Below are 22,532 nucleotides of genomic sequence, written 5' to 3'. Positions count from 1 at the left end.
CCCCCCTCTCCTCCAGCCTCCCTCTCCTTCAGCCCCCTCTCCTCCAGCCCCCCTCTCCTCCAGCCCCCTTTCCTCCAGCCCCCTCTCCTCCAGCCTCCCTCTCCTCCAGCCCCCCTCTCCTCCAGCCTCCCCTCCTCCAGCCTCCCTCTCCTCCAGCCCCCTCTCCTCCAGCCCCCTCTCCTCCAGCCCCCCTTTCCTCCAGCCCCCCTCTCCTCCAGCCCCCCTCTCCTCCAGCCTCCCTCTCCTCCTGCCCCCTCTCCTCCAGCCTCCATCTCCATCTCCTCCAGCCCCCCTCTCCTCCAGCCCCCCTCTCCTCCAGCCCCCCTCTCCTCCAGCCTCCCTCTCCTCCAGCCCCCCTCTCCTCCAGCCTCCATCTCCATCTCCTCCAGCCCCCCTCTCCTCCAGCCTCCCTCTCCTCCAGCCCCCCTCTCCTCCAGCCTCCCTCTCCTCCAGCCCCCCTCTCCTCCAGCCTCCCTCTCCTCCAGCCCCCTCTCCTCCAGCCTCCCTCTCCTCCAGCCCCCCTCTCCTCCAGCCCCCCTCTCCTCCAGCCTCCCTCTCCTCCGGCCCCCTCTCCTCCGGCCTCCTCTCCTCCAGCCCCCCTCTCCTCCAGCCCCCCTCTCCTCCAGCCTCCCTCTCCTCCAGCCCCCTCTCCTCCAGCCCCCCTCTCCTCCAGCCCCCTCTCCTTCAGCCCCCTCTCCTCCAGCCCCCTTTCCTCCAGCCTCCCTCTCCTCCAGCCCCCTCTCCTCCAGCCTCCCTCTCCTCCAGCCCCCTCTCCTCCAGCCCCCTTTCCTCCAGCCCCCTCTCCTCCAGCCCCCCTCTCCTCCAGCCTCCCCTCCTCCAGCCTCCCTCTCCTCCAGCCCCCTCTCCTCCAGCCCCCTCTCCTCCAGCCCCCTCTCCTCCAGCCCCCCTCTCCTCCAGCCCCCCTCTCCTCCAGCCTCCCTCTCCTCCAGCCTCCCTCTCTTCCAGCCCCCCTCTCCTCCAGCCTCCCTCTCCTCCAGCCCCCTCTCCTCCAGCCCCCCTCTCCTCCAGCCTCCCTCTCCTCCAGCCCCCTCTCCTCCAGCCCCCTCTCCTCCAGCCTCCCTCTCTTCCAGCCTCCCTCTCCTCCAGCCCCCCTCTCCTCCAGCCCCCCTCTCCTTCAGCCCCCTCTCCTCCAGCCTCCGTCTTCTCCAGCCCCCCTCTCCTCCGCCCCCTCTCCTCCAGCCTCCCTCTCCTCCAGCCCCCCCTCACCCACAGTAATTCCGGGGACATTCCCCCAAGGCAAGTAGGGTGAAGTGCCTTGCCTTGGGGGAATGTCCCTGTACTTACTGTAAGTCGCTCTGGATAAGAGCGTCTGCTAAATGTAAATGTAAAAAAATGCCAGTGGGGTGGATCTGTCTATTTTCTCTACACAGTTTGAAAGTGTAAGTTCCAGTTATTAGAAGAAAACAAGCCGTCTGTGAATTTATTGTGAACAGAATAGTTGAATCAGTGTGCAGCATGTGTGAGGTGAACCACAAGGTAAACCTTACACAACGTCATTTACACATGGCTTGGAATCGAACCTGCAACCTTCTGATTACTAGCCCGATTCCCTAACCGCTCAGCCAGCTGACTTTTATCTTAGAACTTGGAAGGCAGATCTCCTCCGTGCCCACCCAGTCTTCATGAACAGAACTTCATGGCTGTATCAAGAACCCTCCAGCAGCACATGGTTTCAGCCTCATGTTACACACGAGGCCCTCTTCTCCCTCGAACACAAGGTCCAGCAAGAAGGGGAAGATGCTTTACTCTCACATTTACCACAGCTGAAAACGAATGAGATTTCAAGGTCAGAATAAAGTATGAAGTTTCACATTAACCCTCAGAAACAGTTACCTTGCTGGTAGAGTTACCTTCCTAACTCATCTTGTCCCTTCTAAAACGCCGTGTTTTGACGCAGAGTTGAAGACGGATAGGAGAGGAAACACCAGTAATTGTATTCTGTGCAGATAATAGCTTTTCTATTAGATTTGCTGTTGTCACCGACTAGTTGTTCCAGCCAATTATGAGTTTCACTGTCCTTCTGTAATTAAATTGCTCACCTACAAAACAAATCAACTTGAGTAAATCGCAGGCTTTGCTTTATTAGATCGAGGTGCTCACAGGTCAACTACATATAAATACATTTATTTTTATACAATAAAATTAACATTCATCAGACACAAGGCGATGACGGATTTGACGGAGGTCTTTTCTTCGTAGCAGATGATCCACGAAACTGAAATGAGTGTTTGGGGTTTGGTTGAGGGTTCAGAAGACGTGACCAATGGGTGTATCGCACACTGAAATCAGTGTCAGGAAGTGTTTGTGGCTTAAGAAGGCGTGACCAATGGGTGTGTCTTAAGCTGAGGTGTCAAAAAGCCTCTCAATCATCTCCTCCACCTGCTCAGGCTTGTACTTGTTATACTTCTCAGGGTTCTTGGTGAATGAGATGTTGGTGTATCTGTGGAAAAAACAGATCAACGTTTTTTGGGGGTCAAACACCGGGTCTTAACCCTTGTGTTATCTTCGGGTCATTCTGACCCATCAGTCATTGTGACCCACCGTCGTATTGCGACAACTTTACCGCATACAAAAACAAAGTGAAGCATTTTCTTTTAACCGTCGGGCTGTCTCAGACCCCCCACATTGCGAAGGTTAAAATAAAATGCCATTTGTTTTTGTATTGGGTAAAATTGAGTAAACATAACGATGGTTCGTTGTGAACTTTTGGGTCATGTAACCCGAAGGCAGCACAAGGGTTAAGACTGACACACGTTTAGAAGATGAACGGTCATAAAAGTAGGAAGTAATCCTAGTGACTGACCTTTGGAGGAAGTTCCTATAGGCCTCTGACACCATCCTCTTCTGGGCCTGGCGGATGGCATCCCGCTGGCCCTTGTCTGGGATGGCCCAGACCTTCTGGATCTTGCACAGTTCCTCCAGACCATCGTTAAAGCCCTGCCGGGGGAGACAGAGAGTCACATCAATACTGACGCAGCCGTTAAACCCTGCATTCCCAGACCCAGAGTACAGACTTATGCGTTTTCACGGTAAGCTGAGGGAAAACATCAAGAGGGGTGATCACCTTACCTTGAACTTGTCTTTGATAACCTGACGCTCCTTGTCCTTCAGCTAGAGATACACAGAAAAGGAAAAATCACACAACTACATCTGACAAGAGACAACCATGTGATCCGTGTCTGTTCAGCAGTACCACCTTGGCGCCGGGCTGGAATGCCGGCATGTTCCTGTCGGTGAGGTGCTCGGTGACCTTGAGCCAGCTAGAAAACAGACAGCACAGCATGAGCCGGGACGTGGTTGACTTAGAATCACAGCTCACGTGACAGCGAGGTCACAGAGGGGAGATCTGAGCAGGGGTTCCAGAGGCCATGCTGTCTGAACGCACCTGCGCTGGTACATGTGGACCTGCTGCTCGATCAGTTCTCTGTAGGAGCCCTCTGCCTTCTTCTGGGTGACTGTGACCAGCTGGATCAGCTCTGATCTGAGACACACACACACGCACACACAGGGGTTACACATCTCTTGGTAATGCCACCCGGGTGACTGACGTCCATAAAGTGGTTGGTGGTGCTGGTGCTGACAGACCAGATATCAAGGTGAGAGGCGTGGGATGGTGTGGATGGGTGTGAGGGCGGAGGCTGGTGCTGTGACCTACTTCTCCAGAGACTTGAGGATGTAGTTGTAGTTGTTGTGGAGAAAGATGGCGCTCAGAGCCGTGTCTTCGTACACTTTGGATTTACTGAGCAGATTCAGCTGTAGGTTCCCCAGCACCTTGCCTGGAACACAACAACTGCATTCAGGAAACGTCCAAGCTGGACTTCTCTCTTTGGGTATTGTGGCTTATACGCGAAAAACCAAGCCGAAGTTTTGTCTTAGAGACTCGAGGTGAGGTGCTTACATATGTAGGTGCTGAGGAGCCTCCTGCTGAACTCTGAGCTGTAGCTGCTGGCTGAAGAGCTGGTCTCTGAACGATTCAAACACAGAATGAACATACGTACAGACTCCAACCTCTGGTTACATAGTCATGTTATACTTGAGCAATTCTTACATACATTTTTATCTTACAAATGAATCTCCCTAAATCCCAAAGGGCATGTACATACATACACTTTGCTATTGCAATTCAAATATCTTTTTTGATTAGAAGCAGGGCTTTAGGAGTTTCCATGGTAGCATGACAACGTTATTTCCATAACATGCACTCCAGAGCTTCACATGGAATCCCTGAGGCATGATAAGTGTCTCCATCAATGGGCTTCTCTAAGCCAACAAGCATTATTACTCACATGTAAATGAACATGTTAATACAGATATCTGAACAACATCTGGTAGACAGACCATGTAAAACACTGGGGCCCCAAAGTGTCTTACCTCGGGGGTCTATAGGTATATTATAAGTGTCCCCCAGTACTACGGGGGCAGACGCAAGGCAAAAGAGAGGGAAAAAGATAACAGAGAGAGAGAAGAGAAGCAAAGTGTAAAAGGTTAGATAAAAGGTTAGTTAGTGCAGAGTAAGCAGTGTAGCCAACAGTTGACAGCCAGACAGCGAAGCGGACATGGTTGTGGGGGGGGGGGAGGGAGGAGCGGAGCGGAGCGGAGCCTGGCAAGGAAAAGGGAAGCCCCCTTCAAAGCCCTGGATTACCAAAATAGCATACTATATTTGTCTAAAAATTCACCTTTCTGGGTTTATTTTTTCTTCTAAAATGACTTAAAACTAATTTGTCAAGTATTAATTATTCCCTGAAGAAAACGGAGGAAATGTAAATTCTAAACCCAAAGCTGAATCATTTGTACCCAGCAAATCCTAAAAAAACTGGAGGGTGTGTAGGGGGCTCCCTCTAGAGGCAGAGAAAGGCAGTGTCATTCGCAGGGGAAAGAGAGGTGAAGGAGGGTCAAGAGTCAGCACAGTACAGGAAGAGGCAAAACAGGAACAGGAAGGAGGAAGTCGAACTAGTGGAAAACGCTGATGGACACAACCAGAGAAGAGGGGGAGGGGGGGTCCCTCTGTTCTAGAGATGGGATGGTCGACCACTCTCGGCACAGACAACACACACGTTCACTGCCCTCCAACGCCACATGGACCTAGGGTTAACTCCGACGCCATGACAACCGGCCCCCGGGCAACACTGACCACTCACACCTAACTGGATCTGGGAGATGGATACCTGCAAGGGGCAGTGTGGCGGCAGAGATAACCCTAAGCCATGGAGACAGGGAGAGATAGAGACAGGGAGAGAGAAGAGAGAAGAGAGAAGAGAGAAGAGAGAGAACAGTCCAGGCTGTAGACCTGGCCTACCTTGAGATGCCAACATGGCCCCGGCCGTCTCCTGGAAGTCCAACAGCTGCTGCAGGAAGAGGATGGCCTGGCGAGGGAGGAGAGAGAGAGACAAGAGGGAGAGATAGAGAGAGACCAGAGGGAGAGAGAGAGAGACAAGAGGGAGAGAGAGACACATTAGCCTTCAGGCTGTGACGTACACCAGGCTGCGTGTGAGAGCACAAGGCTAAGGGGAAGCTTACGTTGCTGGTTAGCTCATGGACAGTGCCGTCCTTGGGCATGTTATACTCCTTGTCAGGATCGTTCTGTGGAGGAGGAGACAGATGGAGAGAGCGAGAAAGAGGGGGAGGGACAGAGAGAGAGAGACAGACAGAGGGGGGTGAGAGGGGAAGGGGGGAGGGACAGAGAGAGACAGAAGAGGGGGCGAGAGGGAGAGAAACAGGACCGTCAGATGAAAGAGAGATCTGGGACACATGCACAGAAAGGTGGTGAACGAGTCACCTGGTGGTCCTAACCTTGATGCTGTCTGCAAACTCTTCCAGGGCCTTGGCTCCTACGGTCTCCATGGAGGTGATGAGGGTGGGCAGCTTGTTCTTGGTGCTGGCAGCCGTGCCCTGGAACAACACAAACCCCACCACCGTGACATTTAAACAAAAAGTCGATATATTTGTATCCTTCTTTCTGATTTTATTCATTGAAAGGACAGTTGGAGAGAGAGAGACAGGAGAGGAGGGAGAGAGGGGAGAAGAGAGGACAGGAACAGACAGATTCGAACCCACGCCCTGTGATCAGGCATCAACCGGAATAATACAAGCTCTAACCCAACAAGCCACAAGAGCCGTGCCCGAACACCAGCCAATCGTATCGGAGTAGTTAGGTCACATGTCTCCCGAACGTGACCTGACAGGTCGAGCCAGGGTGTGAGCCGTACCTGGAGGGTGGTGTCGAAGTCGGCCTTGGTCTGCTTCAGGTGTCGGAGGATGGGGAAGATGGTGAGCACAGCAGAGTAGTCGTGCCGCATGATGGCCCGGCGGGCCGCCAATACGATGTTGTCCCCCTCCAGCATCAGGTTATCCAGCGCCTCCTGCAGGCCGGGAGGGGAAACAGCCGTCAGCGCTCACAGGGAGGGGAAACAGCCGTCAGCGCTCACAGGGAGGGGAAACAGCCGTCAGCGCTCACAGGGAGGGGAAACAGCCGTCAGCGCTCACAGGGAGGGGACACAGCCGTCAGCGCTCACAGGGAGGGGACACAGCCGTCAGCGCTCACAGGGAGGGGACACAGCCGTCAGCGCTCACAGGGAGGGGACACAGCCGTCAGCGCTCACAGGGAGGGGACACAGCCGTCAGCGCTCACAGGGAGGGGACACAGCCGTCAGCGCTCACAGGGAGGGGACACAGCCGTCAGCGCTCACAGGGAGGGGACACAGCCGTCAGCGCTCACAGGGAGGGGACACAGCCGTCAGCGCTCACAGGGAGGGGACACAGCCGTCAGCGCTCACAGGGAGGGGACACAGCCGTCAGCGCTCACAGGGAGGGGACACAGCCGTCAGCGCTCACAGGGAGGGGACACAGCCGTCAGCGCTCACAGGGAGGGGACACAGCCGTCAGCGCTCACAGGGAGGGGACACAGCCGTCAGCGCTCACAGCGCCGCCAAGTCAACACCAGGACTTTCGCACGTGGCAGCGCTGTCGTCACAGCGGTAGTTTGACCTCTGACCTGGATGAGGGAGTCGAACGTCTTCTTCTGGTGGTGCTCGGGGATGATCTCCGTCAGCAGTGCGTACTCGCTCTGGGCCAGCTTCACGAAGGCACTGATGCAGTGGATGTAGGAGTCGATTTCAATGTCCAGGACATCATCCTTCCCTGGGGGAGGTGGTAGGTGGAGAGGTCAGGGGTTATGAGAGAGGTCAGGGGTCATGACATGACAACGTGCGAGTATGTGTGTGCATTTTTTCCCACAGAATTAGATTCTATTTGTGGTGGTAGGCAAGGGCGGAGACAGACATTGTAAACATTTGGGGTTTAGCCGAAACCTATGTCTTAGTATCGGTTTGATGTGAGTGTACATAGAGATACATACTTGATAAACTTACTTGATAAACACTGATATGAGTACATAATAAATGTCTACTTTGTCCAGAATATATATAGCCTTGACTATGTGCAGTGGGACAGCGTCAGTGTAGCACTTCCTGTTTACCACTTCCTGTATGTACAGGAGCCGTCGTCAGAGACGGCGCCGACCCACTGACACACGATATCAGCAACACATCTTGTTAACGGCTGTCATGTGAGTCATTCCCAGGTACCCCCCCCCCGTCCCCCGTCACTCACCTGCCGCGGCCCCGTGCTTCTCCGTCAGGGCGTCTGACAGGTGTTTGACCCGTGGGTCGTGATCGTGACCTGCTGGGTGAGTTGGTGGCATGGACACGTTGACTAAAGGTTAAGACCAGGCCAAGTGTTACACCTGGGACTTGCCAAGAGACCTATACCCGACCACCAAGCACCCGGCAGGGGGAAGAGGGGAGGGGGGGGACCCCTAGTGGGCTGGGGGCGTTTGTGTACGTCTCTGTCTCAGGAACGTCTCAGGAACCGGCTTAGCAATGCCTTTAAAAACCTGTCACTACAGCTTTAGACGTGTTGCGGCCAAACAAACCAGATCAGCTATTTCTCAATCCCAGGACTCTTGTTGGAAGCAAACGCTTCAGAGATCCTCAATTATCAAAGAAGGGATAGATGGGCACCAACGTGTCTTCACCAGTAACGTCTAACAGCTGTCGTGACTCTAAGAAGGTTCCTGTGTGTCTGTTGTTCGGAAACCAAAACAAGCAGGCCGAGATCACCTGGGGAGCGCAACACAGGTGACACCACAGAGAGAGAGGGAGAGAGAGAGAGAGAGAGAGAGAGGGAGAGAGAGACGCCACAGATTAGGCTAAGGGGCGTTACCTTCCAGAGGAGTGAGGTTAGAGCCCCCTTTTTTCCCATCCAGCCCATGCTGTGAGTACTGTTTCAGAAGGTTCTGAGCCTTGCGAATGGTCCCTGCTCCCACACAGACACAGAGACAGAGTCCAGGGGAGGAGGAGGAGGGGGCAAGCGTCCAGAGAGCCAAAAGAAAGGAAAGAAATTGAGAAGGGAAGTGTGGGGGGGTGGGGAGGAAGAAGAGAAGCTAGGAAGTGAGTAAGGAAACACAGAAACACAAACGCCACATCCCTCCACCGGCAACCATCCCAGTTCTGAGGAGAGTGTGTGGGGAAGGGAGGTGGGGTAGGGTGGGGCCCGTGGGAACCACAACTTAACCCAGCAACTACAAAACAATAACAACAACAATAACAGAGAACAACTACAGCAGGACTATACATGTCGACAAACTAGGGTGTGTGTGCCACTAGGTAAAAGAAGAAATACACACGTTAGCTTAACACAAAACAGCCAATTAATATTACATTCATTTTCAGCATTGTTATCACATTCATTCACACTTAGGTCATATTATTATTATTACATAGTTACACGGTTTAAACTAGAGCTCATCCAATCTATGGAACATTTCATACACAATACAAACAAGGTTATAGTTGCATTCATAGCGTAGTAGTCCCTTAGTGAGTTAGTAAGCTTGTGGGGTCGAGCAGATAGAAATAAGATGAAATAAACCTACTTACTTATGTATTAGGGGTGGGGGGGGGAAAAATCTATTCACATTTGAACCGTGATTCAGTCTGCTAGCAATTCTGATCGATTCACAAATGTATGTGAATAAAAAATTTTAATGGTATATTTTTTTGGTATATATATATATATAAATATATATTTTTTTAATCGTGAATAACAAAAATTACGAATCGTGACCCCAAGAATCGATTCGAATCGTGAGGTACCAAAAGATTCCCACCCCTAAAATGTATGCAAGCATCCTGACCCTATGATGCTGCAGAGTTTACCTACCAGTCCCACGAGTGACGTCAATTATTCATCAAGAATTTGAATTCATTCATCCATTTTGAGGTACTCTTTAAGTTACGGATTTACTGTTACAAAGAAGTAATTTTGTAATTTTCCAAGACCATGCAATTTACATTCAAGCTAGCTAAATCTCTTTATTCTGATCTGTCTGTTCAATGACAGAAGGTACCGTGCTTTAACTAGTGTTCAAACTTCTCCAGTACTAATCACAAGACAACGACAAACTAATTCAACAACACGATACAAAACATAGATGGGGCAAGTTGAAGCACAACTGTCTAGAACACACAGAGCACAGAAGAAGCTGTCTGACACGAGACAACAGCCTTTTCTTAACCTGATCCTGACCACAACCAACTCTTCATTTACAGGACTTCACGTTGACGGGGGGGGGGGGGGGGTGAGATAACAAGGACTAGCTCAGAACACGGCTGGCCAGCTGTGTTCCAGGAGAGCTATCCTCCAGAGGCTTTGCATTCCAACGGGCATTACTGACGAGACATCAGTGCCCTGATCTAGCGAATTTCAAACTAATTTAGTTTGATATCAGTGCATAACACTACTTGCTTTGGAGACATCGATATATGTAACTGTAACCAAGTGGTGTCTCATTTCATAGGGCTATGTAGCCCTTACCCCTCAGTTTCGAGACACAAGGGCTAAACTAAGGGGTAGGGGTAAGGGGTAGGGGTAAGACAGAGTATTGGGATTCGGCCTAAGACTTGAAGGGCAAAACTGAAGGGCAATAGCCCTCTAGGACAGCCACAGGGGTTATGCTACTGGAAGTCTACCTCACTGTGGAAGCCATGAATCACATCCATGATCTATATTTCTCAGGTATCCTAAAGACACATTCCTCAAACCATGCAGTCACTTCTCAGCAGTGAAATGTGGCGCCCAGTTAACATAAGCAAGCCATAGGACGAGGCGCACACTAAAAGCTTTTTCTTTACCTGGGATGTAGACTGTCATCATCATCATCATCACAATCATGGGGATCACAGAGAGAGGAAAGGAGGAGGGGTTAGTCATGATATCGCAGCAGCTCAGAGAAGAGCGAGATTGTGGAACAATCATCTACTGATGAGCTTAAACGACTGGGGCGAAGAGGGCCGGGATTGGATGGTCCTCTCAGTGATAGCTGAGATCTAAAAATAGAACGCAGCCGAATACAATCAACGGGTTCTCTCTACATTCAGCCGGGAGTGAACCGACGGTCATCTTTGGTAACCAAGTCATGTGTGCTATAAATCAACATCCCGATTGGTGAATCTGGGATGGTCCGAAGTGGGGGGGGGTGATTGTGGGGTCAGTGGGAGGTGAGAGAGACGCGGCCTGCGGCTCAAATCCGCAGCAGGGGGGGGGGGGGGGGGGGGACTGACCTGGCCGCTTGGGTGCCTTCTTGGTGGGTGTGTCCTTGCGCTTGGTCTGCACGGCGGGGGAGTACAGGATGCCCGAGGAGGCGCTGTTCTTGCGGAAGTGCTCCTTCAGGCCCTTGATGGAGCGGTCCAGCTGGCTGGAGCGGATCTGGAAGTACACATTCATGAAGTCTGCAGGGGAGAGAGACAGAGAGAGACAGAGACAGAGAGAGAAAGAGAGAGAGAAAGAGACAGACGAGAGAGAGAGACAGACAGACGAGAGAGAGAGCACAATCACATTGGATGCTACCATACAGAAACATGGCTGGACGTTAGGACAGGTGGAGATCAAGGAGCGACTGAGAGCCTAACCCTGGGGTGGGGGGTCAGGGGGGGGGGGGGGGGGGGGTCAGGGGGGGGGGGGGTGGGGGGTCAGGGGGGGGGGGGGGTGGGGGGTCAGGGGGAGGGGGTGGGGGGTCAGGGGGGGGGGTGGGGGGTCAGGGGGAGGGGGTGGGGGGTCAGGGGGAAGGGGGAAGGGGGGGGGGATCAGGGAGGTCTACTAGCCTTTCACTGACACTTACATGCCTGATGACTGGGTCTCTTTGCTGCAGAACGCAAGGCTGAAGCTGAGCAGACCCTGACTGTAAGACATCTCGCCCTGGTCGACTTTCCCTCTACTCCTGATCCTGACGGCTGCCTGACTCATCCTGCCCACGAGCCCTCCTCCTCTGTCTCCTGCCTCTCTCCTTCCTCACTGCCATCGCCTCCATCCGGGCGACGAGTCAAACACTACGCCTAAACTGCCATGTCCTGCCAGCGTCTCGCCTCCTCCGCTCATCAACACCTCATCACATACGCAAACAATCCGACCGAAGGTCTAAACCCTGGAAACGGAGCATAGCACAGTGTTAGCTGGCTGATCCTACGCTACGAGAGAGGGCTCCCACGACATGATTTGGAGGGGTCACGCATCGTAAAACATCTTAACGATGAGGACGGCGTACCCTGGTTGCGCCCGTACTCCACCAGCCAGCCGGAGATGCAGATGATGTCCTGCAGCACAGCCTCGGGGAGATGCTCCAACACGACCACCTCCTGGACCTCCAGCTCCTCGTCCACGCCGATGGCATCCAGGATCAGGATAGGGGGCACAGGCTTACTGTAGCGGGTCAGAAGGCTGCGGAACTCAGCCTCCAACAGCTCCTTCCCCTTCTCAAAACGTGCTTTCTGTGGGAGGGAGACACAACAAGGCGTGGAGCGATACTGCAGAAGCCCTGACCGTCCGGCCTTCCGACAGGCCTACAGTTAGCCTACAGGGAGGCGGTCTGAATGAGGGGGTGTACGAGGAGAAGGGAGATGTGTTTGTGGTACCACTGTGTTGAGCTCGGGGCTGTCCGGGTTGTTGTCTTGGAAGTATTCAACAGCTTTCTGGATCTTGGCAATACAGGCCAGGTACTCGTCCAGTCTGCCTGTCGGTCTGAGCAGAAACAGAGAGGTTTTCGAGCGGCCATATTGCTTACAGCTGTATCTACCCCCGTTGAAGGTCAACATAACAGGGATGCAAGCCGAAGCTAGTCTGAGCCAAGACTCACCCCTCTTTGATGATCTTGTCTGTGTCTTTGGCCACGTGGTAGTAGCTTATAACATGGTCCATGCAAGAGAGGGTTTTGTCAACATTCTCCTGGAGCCTCTGAAGGTTCTCTGTCTGTTTGTGCACCGGGATGATGGAGTTCTCCAGCTGCATGAGGCGGCTCTCAAAGGAGGACAGGATAGACACCTGGGAGAAGGGTGGATATTCCGATTGGCCAAAAACAACTTAGGGACATCTGCAAAGCACCTATCCTGTGTTGAGCCAAGCTGAAGGTGTGGCACGGCTATTTACATACCATTCCCTTTGTCAGCTGATCACTTTTCTCCATATTCTCGCGGATGAACGACAAGGTTTCTTGTTCCTGTGGAGGAAATTAGATTGACAACATATACATTTTATAAACTTGACTTTGACAGGTTGGTAAAGGAGTCTCGCTAGATAGTATCTATGGAAATCCTTAGTTAGCTAACGTTAGCTAGCCTATCTTGTGTCCCTTTCCGATCCCATTTCCGACCTGTTTGAGCTTTTCTTCAATCTCCCTCTTCCTCGCAGACGCATCCTCAATGGGGATCATTCTGCACGTTGTTACTGGAGCAGTAGCGGGTGAAAATAAACAACTGTGATAGCAAATGCAGCGAAGTTAAACGCTCTTCATCAAAATAAAAACAAAGACCCCACATTCACTTGGGCTTGGCTGACAGAAAATCGCTTCCTTATCCGGCTTCGAGGGATGTCATACGCGGCGGCCATTGTTGTTGTGGCGGAAAGCTTGCCTCCTATGGCTTGTCTTCATTATCTCATTTAAATATGCATTACTCATTGACGTTCAGTTAAAAAAGTTTATTGCAGAATTGATGCATGAATTACGGCAATGGAAAATCTCATAAGTATACATGTAGACGTTGGGTTTTGTGCGTGAACTTAACACAAGATGTCACACTTGAGACAGAGTAAAGCAGTTGAATGCATGAAATAAGTTCACAATTGAACAAATGCACAGCACACTCACGTAGTATATCGATGTCAATTTTTAACTGAAGACCTTAACGCATGTAGGTTAATCCGTACTGTCCTTTCTCAAACCCAAGCAAGTCCATGGGGGATCTTAACTGCGCATTGTAAATATGCCATCATCATGCAGCTACCGTAACGGCTCATGATATCCAACATCTACACAGCAGGTTTCAAGAACAGTACAAAGACATTTGGAAGAATGTCATTATGATACTATGAATTCCAAATCACTCAAATATACATGTCTTTCCACAAAACGGTATAAATGTATTTACACACAATGTTCCACATCATCCTTTACATAAATAAATATTTACAATTATACTTGATACTGCACTACTTTACAACCACCTGTACTGTACAAACAAATTGTTTGTGCCATAACTATCTTTAAAACCACAATTCATTTTATAAAGTAAAAGTTAATATGCAACAGAAAAAAAGTTCTATTAAATAGGTGCGTTTGAGTGAATTGAATATCTGTTTAGGAAAACACATTCAGACATAGGAATTCTGTCCTGAATTATTAAAATCGCTGTTTGAAATTGGAAAATACCTCAATGGTATTGCAATGTTCCAAAGGGGTTATGCATCACTGTGCTAGTAAAAGTCTATATAATAGCATTAAGATTAATGCAACATATGTTGAGTAGTTCCACTCTAGGATTCCTCTTCTTTAGCCATTGCCTGTCAAAGAAAACAAGGGGGGAAAACAGCATTAAATGCAGATTTGGTTCGATTATAATATAAATATATATTTTTTTTTTAAAGGTTTGCAAGTAGGACCTACCTGTTTGAGAAACTGACGTCCAAAGTAATTAGTAGCCATATTCTTTAAGTTGGTCTTGTTGCCCACTTTACAGCGCACATAGCCGTATAGATTAGCCCCCTGTAGCACCAGTCCCATGATCACCACGGCCTGCAAGCAGAAGACACGGATGAGACCAGGGTCCAGCACGTCACACAGCTGATGAACAAACCTGTCGACAGACAGGGGAACTGACCAGCCATTTAATCTTGAAGGAGAAGAGGGCACTGAAGACAAAGATGACCCACAGGACGGGACACACGATGAGTCCGAGCCAGAAGATGCGTGACTCTGAGTCCGAGCCCAGCTGCTTGGCAGGCCCCTGAGGAGAACACAGGATACTCGCAAACTACAGACATCTGCAGATGACATTTGCCATGTTGACCAATGCCATTTCCCTTGAAAGTCAAAGCTTGAGGGACTTATCCTATGTTGTTATGTATATCTGAGGGGATGCAAGAACGAACACCAATCCAAAAAGTGAAGGACTATGTTGTTATGTTAATCTGACAGAATGCAAGAACGAACACCAATCCAAAAAGTGACTTTTCCATCACGGTGGACATTGGTTAGTATAGAACGGTACCTTTCTGGACTCAAACACCCAATGGCTTTTACCATCATCGTCCACCTGGTTCCACCATCTGAGGCCTACCATCAGTCTGCCAGTGATGTTCTGTAAAGGTTGTCAAGGCAACGCAAAACCTACGTGTTACTTACCCAGAACAAAATACATTTCAAGTTTTACTAAATGTTTACAGTACTTCTGTACCTTCACGGTCCAGAAGTCACATGACAGGAGAAGGATGATGGTGACCATGCAGGCGATAAAGCTGCTACTCAAAACCTCGCAGAGCAAGTAAACCAGGACGGCAGTCACACGGAAGAACAGGTGAAAAAATGATGCCACTGGATGTCTGGGAAATCACAGTGGCGTGGACATTAATGGTATATCTATTTTTGATCCGTGTATACTCATTTCTAAATGTTCATGACCTGCATAAACGTACTTTATTTTGGTCTTTTTCGATTTACTGCCCGTATTTTCCTCTGCATCAAACAATGACACGTCATCATCGTTAGAATCCTAGGATAAAAAAACAAGAAGGCACAGTGTGTAACAGATTTATAACAGACGTCTTGCCCTTCTATGACATTGACGTGGTCACATTTGTGGCAGACAATAGATGGGGATTTCACTGACTGCACTACACTGTCAAAAACAACTAACCGTTAACGCTTCGACTTCAACCTGTTTCATTCTTCATACACAGAGACGAGTTCAGGAGTTGCAGTTGATGGGCTTTCTGATTTGTGATTTAAGAAAACCGGACTTCTGGATGCTGCCAAAATTCCATCTTATGAAACCTATCAACAGGTAGACTAGCTAACGTTAGCTAGCTAAATAGGACACATATTATTGGGAGTTCAATTATACGCTACTAGCTGATGACTGTTTGGGTTAGCTACGATCTGTCTGTTCTGCTAAAAAAGTAACTAGCATTAGCATAGGCAACACGTTTATTGTTCGTTTTTTGGTAATGATCATATACTTTGACAGGGCAAACATCGTCTAAAATGTAGACTCTAAATTCTGTAAACTAGTGCGCAAGACTGATTGTTGTGATAGAATTGAATGAGGTCCAGTTTGTCCAGCTGGCTAACAACAAGCTAGCCGTCTAGTTTAGTCTAGCTAGCTAGATATTTCGTCAGGTACATATTACTCAAACTGGCTACATGATACAATTATTCGTGCCATATGTATAATGTCAAAATAGGTGTCAAATCAAATATAAATATGTTAAGATATAATATTATAAATAATATTTACAACTTTACTTACCAGTCTCATCATTGCGAAAACAAAAAATGAACTACCAGGCTACACTTCCGGTATAGGAGTCCTGCTGCCGCCTGAAAGACCCTTGGAAATATTTACTTCAAAATAAAAGTTATTATTTGTTTCTCTCAAGCAGGGCTCGAAATTAACTTTTTTACTTGGTAGCACTGGTGCTCCCAACTTAAAAAGTTGCAGCACCAGAAAAAACGTTTGAGCACACACCGAATAGTAAGGAACACCACGACTACAATTTTTATGTTGTAGATTTATTTTGCACATTAGTTTAGAAAAACAAAAGTTTCAAAAGGTTGAAAAAATATTTTCAAAACAAAGGTTTTATATAATGTTTTCGAAAAAAATGGACACTATTTGGTGTCGTGTTGTGTGTAAAAAAAAAGGTTAAAGATTATATATATATTTATGAAAGAAAGATTAGAAAAAAAACTTTCTACTGTACTTTATACTCTGCGCTGCTCTATGTGTGTACTTTTGCCATCTCTGGGTACTGGTGTACACTGATTAACTCATTTTTAAAAGTACTTTGTACTCATTTTACTTCTGACTGATTTGATTTCATGCCAAGTCAATTTAAATGAAAAAAACGAATTAAAAAATAGACTGAAACAGCCTGTTTACAGATGAAGACACACTTTTTATTTGCATTGTTTGGTTGCCCTCGGTTACAGTAAACAACAGTCCCAAAGATACACATGAATAACCCCACTGTTCAAGTATTTGTCCGTTTATTTTTAAGAAAAAGAAAAAAATAGACTGCTATACTAGACTATAGTATATTTCCATCCACACTTTTGCATTCTTGTTGAATTTGTTATTCTACTTCTGATGTGTTTCATACAAGATCTGGCAACTCGACAACCTTGGAATAATATATTGATGTGATTATTCATATAACGATGTTTGGGCCATACAAATTACGGGAGTTTCACGGCAGAAATAACAAAACGAGAGGGGGGCGGGGAGTGTCGACAGGTAGGGACAGTAGCAGTAGATTTAGCAGTGTTGGGGGGTGAGGAGGGGGGAGAGGGACCTTTCAGTGGGAGATCCTCCCCAGGTACAACAAGCACAACAGTGTTCTCCTTTTTTGAGAGCCAGAAGGCTGGGTAGAGGGGCTCCAGGAATTCTGCCTTGTACTCATAAATAGGGGTCATGGTGTCACCCACACCATAGAAGGCCAGTTGACCTTGAGCATAGTCCACGTAGACGCCGATGCGGGTGAACTTGTCCGCTGTCAGAGGAGTTTCCACGTCACTGTGCCAGGCGGAGAAACAGCGGCCGTTCCACTTGAGGCACCACGAGAAGTTGTTTCCCGCAATGCTGCTGTTGCTCTCTGGACCTTTCCTGTCGATGCTCTTGTAGGTGAGGCCAACGTGTGTCCCCTCTCCACTCACATCCACTTCAAAGTAATGTCTCCCCATGTAGAAGCTCTCTGTGGCCAGCACCTGACGCCAGTTCTCAAAACGCTCTGGCACATCAGGGTACGGGTGCTGCCAAGGCGTGGTGTTGGTTACCTTCCTGTTGTCGTCTGTCAGGCGCAGGAATTTATGGACAGTGTCTGCATCAAAGTTGACAGTGGTGGCATCTAACCACCACCAGGGAAGAAGACATGGTTTTCAGTATGTCAGTCCCAAAACATAACACAAAATAAACATTTCACGCTTGGAGTCCTCTCAGCATGAATAAACAAAACTGTAGAGATGACTCACACTTCAGGAAGTCAACACGTGACTTTGGCTTCGGCAGTAACATGTTCTGTCTTGTTGTGATTGTGGCATGAACTGTTGTCTTGATCCCCATCTTGTCTGTGGATCAGAGAGGATAAGACAGACCAAGACATGATCCTATTTTTGTGTTTCACAATAAGTTGCTTCACCTACTGGAGGGAGATTTTGTGCATCACTGGAATAATTTCAATAGTTTCAGAAAAGAAGATAATGGTTTTCCTCCAACAAACTAGTTAATTCTTGACATTGATCATGTTTGATCTCGGACCTCACCTTTAGTGCAAGTATCTTTAAGTTTTTCCATGTAGGAAGACAGCAGCTTTCCACACATCTCCCTTGTAGAGTCTACGATCATGCGGCTGAAGGAATTCAAGCGATCCATGAGTCCAATGTACACCCCAGGCAGCGAGATGTCTGGGCTTTCCTTCTTCCACTCGGAGTACTCCTGGGAAAACACACACACTCTTATTAAGTAGGAGGTATTGGGATAGTAATCTGAAGGTTGCCAGTTCGATTCCCGGCCTTGCCAAATGACGTTGTGTCCTTGGGCAAGGCACTTCACCCTACTTGCCTCGGGGGGAATGTCCCTGTACTTACTGTAAGTCGCTCTGGATAAGAGCGTCTGCTAAATGACTAAATGTAAATGTAATGTAAAAAGGTGTAAATACAAGGATTCCCACTTCCCATGGCAGTGACTTAGCACTGCTCACCTGAGGAACAACCGTGTTCCGTCACCATGTCACTAACGGAGTGATCATAACTCAGTGACTGTCATGTTTTATGGGTCATTAGAAAAGAACAACCTTAGGCTGTATTGTTATTGTTGGTTTTTGCTTTGATCTCATTTGCTTTCCTACAAGTACACTCTTGCACTTTTGAGGTTCATTTTGTTTAATTTGTAATTTGTTTAACTACATGCTCTTATGTTTCTTCCCATTGGCATTTATTTGCTTTTCACAATGTATGCTTCATGTTTTGGCTAGTTTTCTCATAGTTTATGATCATTAACCTATGCACTTTTGTAATGCTCTCTCTTGGAAGTCACTTTGGATAAAAGCGTCTGCTAAATGAATACATGTAATGTAAATGTAAATAAGCTTACTTGGAGGAAGTCCACATCATTCTTGTTCTTGGAGAGCTTCTCCATCTGTGCCTGGGTCTTCTTCAGCTCGGTGCACCTCTGCTCCAGGTGAGCCCGGATGCCCTCGGCCTGTTTGAGAGCCTGTTTCTCCTCCGTCTCCAAGATCTCCGTCACCTCCCGCTTGGTGCGCTCCACCGCAGCCTGCAGCTCAGCGAACTGGGTCTCGACCACTTCACGCACCTCTTTCACAGAGTTCTGAAGAACAAATATTAATTTGTGGCATTACTGTAAAGATGTTTTCTTTCTTTTCAAAAGTAGCTTCAGAGCTGGTGTGACAGCTCATCCAGGATGTTGAAATCTCTGAGGGTCAGGAATGCTAACCTGCATAACAAGCCATGTAGCCTAATCACAAACAAACAGTCATCCTCTCCTACACTCAACGTAATCAGTTGTGTTGTGGTGGTTCCAAAACAGCCCACAGCAATTTACGTCATGAAACCTGCCAGCCTTACGGTTAGAGCAGAAATAGCCTACATGCTGTGGTCCCGTTATCCGTTTGGATTTTTACATTGATTTTTTGTATCTAACCTTTTGTCGCAGGATAGTGTTATGAAGGGGTTTAAAGTCTGTGCAACACCATGATGCTCCGTACCTCAATGGAGACCGTGTTGACCTGTAGCTTGTTGATTGAATTCTCTGCTGCGGTTGCGGTCCTCATCATCTCAGCCTGCTTGTCATGGAGTTCCCTCTTGGAAACAAAACAAAGGAAAGAGTACAGTGTTCACTCGGTGACTGTAGGCCTACGCCATGTCTCGATCATAAACACTCTCGTTTCAGTGCAATACAAACGTATTGCTTCAATCGCACATGTTAGCTGTTCTGATAATGATCAACCATGTAAAACGCTATTGTGTAGACCCAAGTTTCTTCTGAAAATACCTCAAACAGGTTCAGGCAACGGTTGATTTAAACTGGAATGTGGAATTCCTTTCAGGTACATCTATACCCACAGGCAATGTATTATGCCATGTTTGAAGGACTCGACATTTAAGATCATAGCAGGTTTCACATCAGAGACGGTTTATATAAATCCATTGACAATATATTAACTTCAATATGAGTATCTAATTGAACACAAATGTTTGTACAAATAACTTTTTATTGAGTGTCCCATTCCCTCAAAAAGAAAAACAACTCAAACCTTCCTGTATGCGTGTGCGTGTGTGTGTACACACACACACACACCTACCTAACACAAAGTTTTACATACACGCACACAAACACAAGGCAAATATTTGCCTCGTATTTCCTCGTATCCTCTGTGAATTCCTGTTCTGGTCTAAACATGATTTGAGACACAGCAAAGCTGTTCCACCAGTTTGGTGAACTGATGATGTCGGAAATATAGTTGTTTTACAGAGCAGACCCTCTGTAAGTTTTTCCCTGGGACAAAAACCTCATTAAAAAAACTCACTTTTCACACTGATGTGCAGTTAGATGTCTTAAAGTAAGTACCGGTAACTGCACTTTTCAATGGTAACCGAGGATTCTCAATGATTACATCTTTTTATAAAAAGTAATAAAAGTAATATCAAATAATTAGAGTTTTTTTTAGAGCGGCTTTAACTAAACTCAAGACAAGTCAAAAGTCACATTGACGGAGACAAAACCGAATCAACAAAGATCTGAGCATGGGTCAACATGTGTCTGTTCAAACAAAACGGCTACATAGTGAGTTATGTAATAAGAAAAAACCAGTTGCCCCTACTGTAACAAGCATAGGATCATTAGCTTTAGTGAACAGAACCCAAGACTGAAACCTTCTCTCACATATCTCATATAGACCCTGTTGAAGTTTGTATTTCTGACTTTAAAAAGTCGACTGCTCCCAATATTGCCTGTGGGTTTTTTTCCCAGCATTCCTTGATATGTGTGGCAACGCTGTGATTTGTAGGAAACTTATATTTCTGCTGGCATGCTCAAATTAGCCATGAACAGAAACAGATGTCAAAAGGGGTGGATGCCGTCTCTGTTGGGTGTAGGTGCAGACTGAAGTTTCCAGAATGTTCTAGGTGTCAGCTGGACTGTCTTAAATAATCACACAGATCAAGTCTTAGGATGACCTTTACGCTGGAGAGTCAGTAATATCCATCAAAGTAATTCTCGCTGCATTTCATGACACCTAAATCCAGGACCTCTTATTAAAGATGAAGTCACAAATACCATTGTTGATCGCCACCCTCTACCCTCTAAGCTGTATCAGTCAGTAGGCGTGTTCGACTTCATGCCTCGCCGGCGGCTATTCACAGCTGTGTGAGTGTGTGAAACATTCTTCAGAGATGAGCCGGTGCTGAAGCAGGATAAACGTGTCGTGAGACCTGAGTGAGACTCACAGCAGACCTAAAGCTCACAAAGTTTGAATACACTTCCTCATTCTAGAGGAAGTGTATTTGTATTTGAATGCGTGATATTATATCTTTATATTCTTCTCTGTCTTCACTGTACTGCTTTTGTTCTGTTTGTGAGAAAAGGAATGCTGTTTGTCAGATATTGCGTGGTCCACTATTACTCTCTTTCTGTTTGCCTTCTTTGGAAAGCAGGTGTCTGGTACAGGAACACTTTCAAAGATAGCAGACAAAGAAAGTAGTTGACATTGATATAGAGTAATTTGAGCATGGCCATTCTGTTTAGAGTTGGGAAACAAGTTATTTGTGTGAAGGTTCATAGAAAGATGTTGGGAGCGAGAGAGCGTACACTACCTGAATCTGACTTCGGGCCTCTACCACAGTCATAGTTTTGTGGCCTTTGTGGTCCTCCGTGACACAATCCTGACAGATGCAGCAGGAATCCGGGCAGCAGAACAAGTCCAGGGGCAACTTGTGGCTTTCGCAGGTTCGCCGTTCGATGTCCCTGAGAGGCTCAACCAGCCGGTGGTTCTGGAACTTGTTGTTCTCCAGGTGAGGCCTCAGGTGGGCTTCGCAGTAGGACACCAGGCAGGTGAGGCAGGACTTGAGGGCTCTGCAGGGGCTCTCGATGCAGGAGTCGCACACCACGTCGTCAGGCCCCAGAGGTTCCTCCTTCACCTCCTCCTCTTTGGTCACAGCTTCTTTTCCTACTTCTTTACCGTTTGCCTCGTTCGACTTGGACGTTTCCTTGTCTTTCTTTTCCTGCTCGGGCTTCGCAATGACCTCTGACCCCTTGAGATCTACCGGAATCTTTGTCTCCTCTGCCGTATTGGAATCCTGTTTGTTCAGGACATTATTTTCCTTGTTGTTCATCACCGGGCCTTCCGACACGGTCCCATTGTGTGTGGTGGTGTCGCCCTGCTCAGGTGTGTCAGGGCTGAGCGAGCAGGGAGGGCAGCACGTGGTGGACCAGTCCCCTGGGAGGTCAGCGGAGAGCCCGCCACCGTTCAGGGTTGCCCCAGCTTCTGTGGCAGCCATGGATCTCTGCGTGCGTGTCCCTGTTGCAGCTTCTCCTTCTCTGTCTCTCTGTAAAACTCTCCCTGTAAAACTCACCCTGCCCCTTCTGCTTCAAGTCAACCTGTTCCCGAATCATGCCTGAGTGCTTTTAAGCCACACCTTAACTCTATGAGTTGCCTCTCATAGATTCGGGCCCTTCCCGCCTACTTCAGCACACACACACACACACACACATAAAACCTCCCCCTCTTTGTGTGTCATAGGAACAGCTAGGCGGAGCTTGCTTTGCAAATCCCAAACAGGGAATTGTTATGTTGCTCTTCGCCCTCAGGTCTTTGATCAGTGGAATCTGGAGAGTTGGGAAATAAGTTGTAATGAAATACCTTCCTCCAGAGAGCATTGACTGAATCCACATCTG

The 22,532-nt window shown here is 48.1% G+C and overlaps 3 protein-coding genes across 16 annotated transcripts; all 3 read right to left on the bottom strand.

Moving 5' to 3' along the window:
• Nucleotides 1–2,082: 2,082 nt before the first annotated feature.
• exoc7 (exocyst complex component 7) lies at nt 2,083–12,964 on the bottom strand. 14 transcript variants are annotated; one of them, XM_062474135.1, is made up of 22 exons: nt 12,722–12,964; nt 12,503–12,568; nt 12,209–12,393; nt 11,988–12,093; nt 11,621–11,843; nt 10,641–10,808; nt 10,212–10,223; nt 8,242–8,334; nt 7,630–7,698; nt 7,013–7,158; nt 6,228–6,380; nt 5,812–5,910; nt 5,539–5,601; nt 5,318–5,384; nt 4,393–4,431; nt 3,920–3,985; nt 3,677–3,797; nt 3,407–3,502; nt 3,218–3,281; nt 3,091–3,132; nt 2,825–2,958; nt 2,083–2,461 (listed from the first exon to the last, which is right to left on the bottom strand). In XM_062474135.1, the coding sequence occupies exons 1-22, from the start codon at nt 12,779–12,781 to the stop codon at nt 2,359–2,361; spliced, it is 2,175 nt and encodes a 724-aa protein (XP_062330119.1). In that variant the 5' UTR covers nt 12,782–12,964; the 3' UTR covers nt 2,083–2,358. The 14 variants fall into 14 exon arrangements, with proteins under 14 accessions (XP_062330119.1, XP_062330124.1, XP_062330120.1 ...); XM_062474140.1 differs by lacking the exon at nt 7,630–7,698; XM_062474136.1 differs by lacking the exon at nt 10,212–10,223.
• A 68-nt stretch (nt 12,965–13,032) lies between these two features.
• Nucleotides 13,033–16,007, bottom strand: tvp23b (trans-golgi network vesicle protein 23 homolog B (S. cerevisiae)). The gene is made up of 7 exons (XM_062474149.1): nt 15,873–16,007; nt 15,040–15,116; nt 14,802–14,946; nt 14,616–14,705; nt 14,226–14,351; nt 14,012–14,140; nt 13,033–13,908 (listed from the first exon to the last, which is right to left on the bottom strand). Exons 1-7 carry the CDS (start codon nt 15,882–15,884, stop codon nt 13,882–13,884), a joined length of 606 nt encoding a protein of 201 aa, XP_062330133.1. The 5' UTR covers nt 15,885–16,007; the 3' UTR covers nt 13,033–13,881.
• A 493-nt stretch (nt 16,008–16,500) lies between these two features.
• Nucleotides 16,501–22,266, bottom strand: trim16 (tripartite motif containing 16). Its single transcript, XM_062475265.1, has 6 exons — nt 21,452–22,266; nt 19,345–19,440; nt 18,714–18,947; nt 17,885–18,056; nt 17,594–17,689; nt 16,501–17,469 (listed from the first exon to the last, which is right to left on the bottom strand). Exons 1-6 carry the CDS (start codon nt 22,133–22,135, stop codon nt 16,802–16,804), a joined length of 1,950 nt encoding a protein of 649 aa, XP_062331249.1. The 5' UTR covers nt 22,136–22,266; the 3' UTR covers nt 16,501–16,801.
• Nucleotides 22,267–22,532: the final 266 nt, after the last annotated feature.

The sequence above is a fragment of the Osmerus eperlanus genome, chromosome 12, assembly GCF_963692335.1.
Source record: "Osmerus eperlanus chromosome 12, fOsmEpe2.1, whole genome shotgun sequence".
NCBI lineage: Eukaryota > Metazoa > Chordata > Actinopteri > Osmeriformes > Osmeridae > Osmerus > Osmerus eperlanus.
This window is presented reverse-complemented; position numbering and strand designations above follow the sequence as displayed.

What these genes read in the sequence shown, in the direction of transcription:
- exoc7 (XM_062474135.1), bottom strand. Translation starts at nt 12,781, where the DNA reads ATGATCCCCATTGAGGATGCGTCTGCGAGGAAGAGGGAGATTGAAGAA. An exon ending in GACAAGATCATCAAAGAGGG is followed by an intron (nt 12,094 to 12,208) that starts GTGAGTCTTGGC and finishes GTTTCTGCTCAG; the next exon opens with ACCGACAGGCAGACTGGACG. An exon ending in GGCCATGTTGGCATCTCAAG is followed by an intron (nt 4,432 to 5,317) that starts GTAGGCCAGGTC and finishes CTGCCCCCGTAG; the next exon opens with TACTGGGGGACACTTATAAT.
- tvp23b (XM_062474149.1), bottom strand. An exon ending in GTGACTTCTGGACCGTGAAG is followed by an intron (nt 14,706 to 14,801) that starts GTACAGAAGTAC and finishes CAACCTTTACAG; the next exon opens with AACATCACTGGCAGACTGAT. An exon ending in GACGTCAGTTTCTCAAACAG is followed by an intron (nt 13,909 to 14,011) that starts GTAGGTCCTACT and finishes TTTCTTTGACAG; the next exon opens with GCAATGGCTAAAGAAGAGGA.
- trim16 (XM_062475265.1), bottom strand. Translation starts at nt 22,135, where the DNA reads ATGGCTGCCACAGAAGCTGGGGCAACCCTGAACGGTGGCGGGCTCTCC. An exon ending in TCAACACGGTCTCCATTGAG is followed by an intron (nt 18,948 to 19,344) that starts GTACGGAGCATC and finishes TTTGTTCTTCAG; the next exon opens with AACTCTGTGAAAGAGGTGCG. An exon ending in ACGTGTTGACTTCCTGAAGT is followed by an intron (nt 17,470 to 17,593) that starts GTGAGTCATCTC and finishes GGTGGTGGTTAG; the next exon opens with ATGCCACCACTGTCAACTTT.